Raw genomic sequence first — 8,299 nt, 5'->3', positions numbered from 1 at the left:
CATTAAAATACATCTTTTTTAGACTATTTTCACAAAACTTGACCAGGAAATATCTGGTATTCCTCATTCAATTTCAAGTAAATTAATTTTGGATTGATCAAATGTGAAAGGTCAAGCAACTGTGTCATGTTTAAAGATAGGTACCGGTAGTCCCTGTCCTTATTATATACTTTACATTGCATGTATATTATAATGTATGTAATAGTGAATAAAAACAAACAAGTACTTTAAACATAGTTGTGAATAAATTCTTTCATGGTTCAGAGTTAAAATGGTTCTAATTGGAATCTCTCAGTCATTTAACCAGCCATACAATTACTACAACATCTATTTTGGTTCCCAATACACTGCAGTGCTGTAGCCAAAATGATTTATCAAATGTATGCGCAAGCATGTGGAATTGTTTTGAATGTATGAGCACATTTCATTGTCCATGCCTTTCCTGTTTTTCGCAATGTCACAGTTGTTACAATAACACAAGGCACTTGCAGGTTTACCGTTGCGACCTGCTCTAGCGATTTCTTGCATGTACTTTTCAAGAATTGTAGGTAGTTGCATATGAATAACTCTTGCAATTGAAGGCGCGTTTAGACCTATACCTCGTGGCAACTGTTGCAAGCACTAAACAAACTTTTGGATTGTTCTTTCTAAGCTCAGAAATAATGTGAGCTTTCATTCTGACTGTGTAGTCTTTGTGAAATTGTGGTTGTGTACTGGATTCAGGACAATATGATGTTTTCCTAGTTCATGGAAAGTAGTTGAAAGCAATAGCCTAGAGATTCCAAATTATCACAGTACATTATGGTGACTAGAAACTCAATATGTTTATCTTTTAATTCAGGCAGCACTTCATGCATTATCATATCACACTTTTCATATTTGTGAATATTTTGGGGTTTTTTCCAAAAATATATAAGGCCACAACAAATTGATTAAATGTTCGTCGGATTTGCCGCACCTAAAAATCTTAAAACTAAATAAAAATATTTTTATTTTTATTTCGCGCCCGCAGCAACTATTTTGCTCCGCATGTATTTGTTTACAGATTTAGTTTAATTTAGCCTACGTATTTTACGACTTTTATAACGCTTTGCGATAATAATGAGATTGGTTTATGGTAAAATAATGGCGGCGCTCGTCTGCATAGTGGTGTCGGCGAAAGACACCAATGGTAATTCAATTTTTTCTGCTGTGGCAATGTGTCATCGGATTACGGATGATTTTAGCGATTTATTCATCGCAGCCGCATCATCATCAGGCCTCGAAATGTCGCCCGAATGCGTGAATTCTGTAAATATCTGCAGTAAAGTTGGTAGTAGCGATAGAATAAAAATTTCGAACATCAGCATGCAACTAAATGTCGCAGTAGAACTTGACAAAAAAATGGTCGAATATACAATTAATTCTGCACGACTTCCATCAACAAGTTCAAACTCCAATGCATTCACAGTTTTAATGAACAAGCCCAAGGTATGCATTATGCCAAAAAAATATGAAGTAAACACAAGCTCAAAAGTAAAGAAACTTTCTGGTCCACAACAACTGTACTGCGACTTGATTGATTGGGCCCAAAGTACTGGGTGTGGATGGCCATCTGATATTGTCGAGGACAGTGGAAAACAAGCCCTTAAATCTCTCAGCAATGCCTTGTGGTACGTAGATCACTGCCATGCAAGACTGAAAGATGCCAGTTGTCATGTTCCAACTGAATTAAACAAATTTCAAAATTACAACAACTACAAATTACTTTGGCACAGACCACCTATTGTAAAGGCAGCCAGACTTGGCGAATTGGTTGGTGATCTATACTCCGCCCTTAGTTTGCCATCATTGAGTGATAAACGAAACACAGTGTTAGCCAAAATCATGGGTGAATTAGCAGAATCTCTAAAACAATACAAAGACAGACTTGAAAATGATAACCAAAACACCAAAACATAAGTCATAAAAGAGAAACAGCTAACTGCGGTGACTCGAACTCGGTTTGCATAGATCTTGTAACACCGTCCAATGTTAAAGAAGAATATAGTCATTTAAATTTGACAGTAGTGAAAACATCAGATTATACCTATGTGCACCTTGACAAGTTTTGTCCCGATAATCGTATTGAACGTCGCAAATTCATCAAAAACCTTCGTTTGTCCAAACCGATTATGTTGTATAGGGTTGCTTATGGAGGAAGCATAGGAACATTAAATTTCATTTGGAGTGTTCCAGCAGGTCAAACAGAAGACAAAACATCCCGCAACATGAAAGTTATCTCTCAAATTTCAGAAGATCTTCCGACGTTCTCAAGCAGGGCTATGAGACAAGAATTTATTGACAAGTTTATAAGTTATGTGAAATGCCCAAAGTCAGTCATTAGACACATGTATTTTAGCCTAACAGGGCATGAAGAAAGTGCCAATTCTTCCAGTGAAAAAGAAATTAATGAAAGGGTGTCGAAGATCATAGGCGCAGATGACTCTCAGTTATTGATTGATTTACGAGCAACTAATGGCTCTTATACATATTATGATGCCTTTTTTGAAGAAATGGGAAAGTTCTTTGAAGAACAGATTTTACAGGTCAGTGAAAGACGAAAATGTGATGAAATGTATTTGCCATAGGCAATTTCAATAGAGACTTTAAAGAATGACATTTGTAAAAGAGTGCCTGATGGAACACCCATTCCTAGCAATGAAACGATCCGACTGCAGTTTTGTTCCAGTAATCCATTTCATAAAACTGCTTTAAGGTACACTGGTCAGTTCAATGTTAAATTCCGTGTGCAGACACGCTAGGCAAGAGTTTCACATCCTGATTCACACTATGCTGCAAAATACTTTCAGCATATGAAAGAATTTTGTGTGATGTTTAGAGACAGTGCTATGTTCTTATGCATGGACGACAAGGCAATAGTTCCAGTGGGAGAACCAGGAATCCCTATATCGACTGGAGTAAGAGGGCATAACAAGGTTCTAACACCTTCAGAGGGACCTGTATTAGTTGCAACTGACCATGATTTTCATCTTTGCGGTCTTGTTCCTTCAGTTGTTCTTGTCACAGAAATTCCTAGGGACTCCAAAGACAGCTTCTTCTCAGGGGACATGCATGTGACAACAAAAGAAAAGGTATTCAGCCCATCTAGCCCATTTAGACATGCTGCTGAAGTTATTGAACTCGTAAGATTAAATGATGCCTACTCTGCAGATGGATTAAATTTGAGAACCCCAATCATGTGCCTTTATACTGATGGAGGACCGGATCATAGAGTCACTTATGAAACGGTTAAGTTGTCGCTCACTCTTATCTTCATGCATTTAGATTAGGACATGCTAATTGCACTCCGAACGGCACCATCACATAGTTGGACCAACCCAGCTGAACGTTGCATGTCCATTTTAAATTTGGCCTTGCAGCATGTTGCGCTAGACAGAAATGAAATGGAAGAGAAGTATGAACAGATGGTTAAAAACTTGTCTTCTCTAACTGCAGTAAGAAACCAAGCCAGACTAAAAGTCTCACAAATGAGCTTGAAAGGAAACCCTGTTAAAACTTTGAAAGGGGCATCAGATAAAGAGATCACATCCATCTTAGATATCACTGGTGTTGGCTTTGGAGCAGATAGTCCAGTAGCCACAGCTGACACAAAAAGCGCTGAATTGAAGAAAAGCAAGCATCTGCAGGTAAAACAAACTAAATTTATTTTTTAAAGAAAAATGCATAGATAATGCCCTGCTTGTCTGGAAATGATATAATAATTGTTGTTCTCAGTAAAATAATATTGATATAACTGTATATTGCCCTCTACTAAAATTGCTTATGGTCACTGGTTACATAATGCATATTTATATTAGTTTTTAATATGTCACTTCCAATTTAAGTATTTGTTTCGCATTAAATTAATATGCTCCAGTGCGTATACTATTATCTGACAGAAAAACAAATAAAGGTTTTTAACATTCAACCTTAAAATATGCATCTGGCACAGGCAAGCAATTTGTCTAGGTTATGGAAAGTTTAATTGTGTCGCTTTCTGAGAAAACTGGGCATAATGCATGTGCGTAAAGTGTCGTCCCAGATTAGCCTGTGCAGTTTGCACAGGCTTATCAGGGACGACATTTTCCCCCTGTACTGGATTTTTGCTAAGAAGAGACAATATTTAAACGAAAAATTCAATAAAAGCGGAAATTGTCGTCCCTGATTAGCCTGTGTGGACTGCACAGGCTAATCTGGGAAGACAATTTATGCACAAGCATTATGTCCAGTTTTCTCAGAACAATACACAATTATTTAATTTTAAAAGTTAAATGTTTACCGGGTAACATTATTCATTTTTTTATTAAATATTGGATATTGTGAAGACTATGCTGTCTTATTAACAATATTAATGAAAACGTGTGTTTATTATATTTTATAATGAAAAATCAACCTATGTATAAAGATACATCTTGTTTAAAAAATGACAAAAAAACAACATGTTATTAATATGGAAGAGCGTCTATAAACATCAGTGTCCTTTCTTCTAAAGGATTTCTTTGAGAGGCATGCAGAATCAGGCCACTACTGCTTCCAGTTAAAGAAGTGTTCATCCGATGAATGTGGTTACTGCTCCGTCAACCCAGTCCGAGATCAGGATGTTTTTGACCGCCTCAGGTTCCTCCCTGAACCAAAGCCGGACGAAAATGGTGAACACTACCTACCATTCAGTGAGGTATATTTATCGCATTTGTAGTCCATGATATGACATATTTATTGAATGGATGAAGTTGTGTAAATTACAAATATATTTTGGAAACTTACTTTGGACTTTGAAGGTTGTGTTCCTGTGCAAATGGTCAATAGATACAATTAAATTTGAATAATCAATTTACTCATGTTTACTTCATTGATCTGACAACATATTATGTTTTGCCTTTTGTTTAATAAAAAGGCATTAATATACTTAACTATATACCTTGTTGAAATTTTAGTTAACTTAACTTGTCCAGCTGACATGTAGTTAATTTAATGATTTAAATGATAATGTGTGACTATTGTGTTTAGAAACTGGAATCAACATTTGAGATAAGATTTAAACATGCTAATTCAATTATATAAATTATAATAACATAATAATAATTCCAGTTGTTTGGGAAAGCCCTGACCCGTGACAAGTACAGACCCTCAACCAGACCATGTGGAACCTATGATGAGGAATTACAAAACCATGATAAAGAGACTCGAGAAATTTTGAGGGTAATGATAATTATAATATTTTAGAAGCTCGCAAATCACTTAACACTTTATTTCATTTTTATATTATTATATTTAGGTCAAACTGTCAAACCTTATTGTAAGGTCGCCATGGCAAAGTGGATATGGTGTCCGCCTAGCGACCCAGAGGTCACGGGTTCAATCGCCATAGTAGGAGCGTGCTTTAGATCTCCCCATAGACACCAAGTACTGGTTCTAGTCCCAGGAAAAGGACTAGAGCGTTTCAAAAAAGCCTAAGGCTTTCAATGCAATCGAGCTAAATTAAATAGGTTTAAACTAAACCTCATTGAATTACAACTGTGTTATTAAAATAAATATCAGAGAAATATTCCAAGTGCATTTTTGTTGCAGTATACATCCGTTCCTTCTACCACCTGGCAATTGGCAACACCAAGAGAAAAAGTGATCATGTCAAAATGATATCATGTTGTCAACATTTTTGCAGGCTGGAAAGTGAAGCGGGAATTTTGCCATAAAAAGCATTTTTTAAATATTTTTGCTTTCATTACACTATATCTTTCCATGTTGTTTTAGAATGAGAAGCTTCGAGATGCTGTCCTTTGCGGAGAATGTAGCAGGCCAAGATGTGTCTTCAGTCCAAACAAGCTTGACCGACAACAGGTAAACGTTTTGTAAAAATACAATATACAGCGTGTTTCAACATTATAGGATCATAACATGTTGGTTACATAATTTTTAAGAGTCTAAATTAACATTTAAACATCACAGTTATACACAGTTTGGCAGGATTATAAAAAGACACGTATTAATCCAATAAATTGATATGAATGATACATATTTTTACAGATCAGAAAAAAGCTCTTTGGCTTGTTGGTTTGCAACTTAGAGCCCGAATATTTTTTGCTAATGTCTGATCAAACACGGTATGTGTTAATATATCACCAGATTGACATTGCAAAACATTGTTTTTTATTTCATACCATCAAAGGCCCATTCAAGATATAAATAGTTGTAAAACAAAAAATGCATTGGTAAATGATAATCTTAATATGAAGGAAATGCATTCGTTTTTGCTTTGATTTGAATAGGTTTCAAGTCTAATACTGCTGCAAACACTAAGGTTGGGAGGCAGTTTATTGGAGTCACTCTGTCGGTCAATCCTTCTGGCAATTTGTTTGCATGCGAATCACCATAAAGTGTAGATTAACATGACACAATTTTCACACATATTGATTCACTTTTTCCTTAGTTACATGTATGTGCTCTTGAACTTAGCCAAGACATAGCTGCCATCAATTCCATGTCTATGAAGAGGCTTTGGAGAAGTATTACAGTAATAGAAATTTAGTAATATGGGAAATTTTACTAGCCTGAGTCAGAATTTTCGAGCGCAGCCATTTGTTTACATTTTGTTCAAAATAACAGACACAATTTTTTTTATATTATTTAATCCTTCGAATACATGGCAATTTTCTTCGTACTTTCATCTTTCTGAAAGTAAGCTTCTAATGGCAGTTGATTAAAGTTGCTTAAAGTTGCTCAAATTCTTTTTGGAAAAAAAAATAGCGAAAATAAAATTAGAAATTGTTTAATATCTGTTTTATGAATTTTACAAGCACTTCAGGCTGGTAAAATTGGGAATTTCTATAAGCCTGAAAAAAAGACCATAGATTTTTTCTGTTTGGATAGGGCGAATAATGATGACTGTCAATTTTGTGAAAAGCTCCATAACATTTCACTTCCTTGCAGGAGGAATTCTTGCGGAACATTAAGGCATGCCATTCGTATATCTATGGAGATCAGTTGGAAGATGCACCTGACCTGTATGTTCGGAGATGCGTGACCTGCAGCTCTGAGGTGGAAACAGCTTATTTCTCAGCCAAGTGTCGGCATTACCTACCACCAGTGTGCATCCACTGTGGATCTCCTGACTGTCTGTTAGATGACAACGATGCATATGTTGCAGATTTGTATACAAAATATTCCATAGTCAGGCCAATTTGTGTGTCTTGTCGACATTCTGGAAAAGAGGCAAAAACATGGGGCGCCAAGAAGTTTGTAAAAAAACAAAAAGTCAAATGAACTCATTCAAGCCTTCAAAAGTTCTTAATTTGATTTGGTTTGTAAATGAGACCAAAGCAAAAGTATGTGTTTATGATGACCATCATCATCATGTTTATAAATGTTAACATGTTGTGATTGAAAATGAAAAATCATGGATTGGAATAAATAGCAAATGCTTTAACTTTTAAAAATATTAGTGTTTCGTATTTTCCAGTTTAATTTCTATTTCTACAGATTTTAATTGTTTTGTGTTAAGATTAAAGTTGATACTAGTCATTTGTGATGGCACTTTTCTTGGAAAAGTATGTTTTATTGTAAATTGATGTGTTTTTTAAATAGTCACGCTAAATATTGTTCTACTACTATTGTTATAAATATATATTATAGTACTAGTCATTTAATAAATATACTAGAACTGATACTAGTCTTTTTATGCCCCCGGTAGGGTGGCATATAGCAGTTGAACTGTCCGTCCGTCTGTCTGTCCGAAAACTTTAACATTGGCCATACTTTTTGCAATATTGAAGATAGCAACTTGATATTTGGCATGCATGTGTATCTCATGGAGCTGCACATTTTGAGTGGTGAAAGTTCAAGTTCATGTAAAAAAATAAATATATATTTTCAAAGCAGCACAGTAGGGGGCATTGTGTTTCTGACAAACACATCTCTTGTTTGGCACTCAAATTAGACAAATATATGTCGCTGTGCTATGTTAAAATAAAGGGCTCCTACTAATCACATCTATAAATAGTTTTGATTAAAAGGCATGTGTTTTATATTTAAATAAAAAACTTTAACTATCCGTTTCTTATTGTTCTTTCATTAGGAAGTTATGTTTTTTTTTTACTTTACAAAACTTAAACTTCTCATTTCTAATTTTAACATTGCTAAACTAACCAAAGTAATGCATTTGAGTATAATGTATACTACTATAACCTATGATATTTAGAACTAATACAGATTCAAGATATTTCTTATGCTTGATGTTTAGCATATTATTTATTGTCATGTTATTTAACTTTCATTGACAGAA

General features: G+C 35.0%; 1 protein-coding gene across 1 annotated transcript; it reads left to right on the top strand.

The window, feature by feature from the left end:
- The first annotated feature begins 1,066 nt into the window (after positions 1 to 1,066).
- On the top strand, positions 1,067 to 8,068 carry LOC127847150 (uncharacterized). Its single transcript, XM_052378853.1, has 5 exons — positions 1,067 to 3,668; positions 4,514 to 4,696; positions 5,110 to 5,220; positions 5,773 to 5,859; positions 6,949 to 8,068. Exons 1-5 carry the CDS (start codon positions 3,315 to 3,317, stop codon positions 7,279 to 7,281), a joined length of 1,068 nt encoding a protein of 355 aa, XP_052234813.1. The 5' UTR covers positions 1,067 to 3,314; the 3' UTR covers positions 7,282 to 8,068.
- Positions 8,069 to 8,299: the final 231 nt, after the last annotated feature.

The sequence above is a fragment of the Dreissena polymorpha genome, chromosome 1 (genome assembly GCF_020536995.1).
Source record: "Dreissena polymorpha isolate Duluth1 chromosome 1, UMN_Dpol_1.0, whole genome shotgun sequence".
Lineage (NCBI taxonomy): Eukaryota > Metazoa > Mollusca > Bivalvia > Myida > Dreissenidae > Dreissena > Dreissena polymorpha.
Note: the sequence above shows the minus strand (reverse complement) of the source record. Positions and strands in the feature narration are given on the sequence as shown.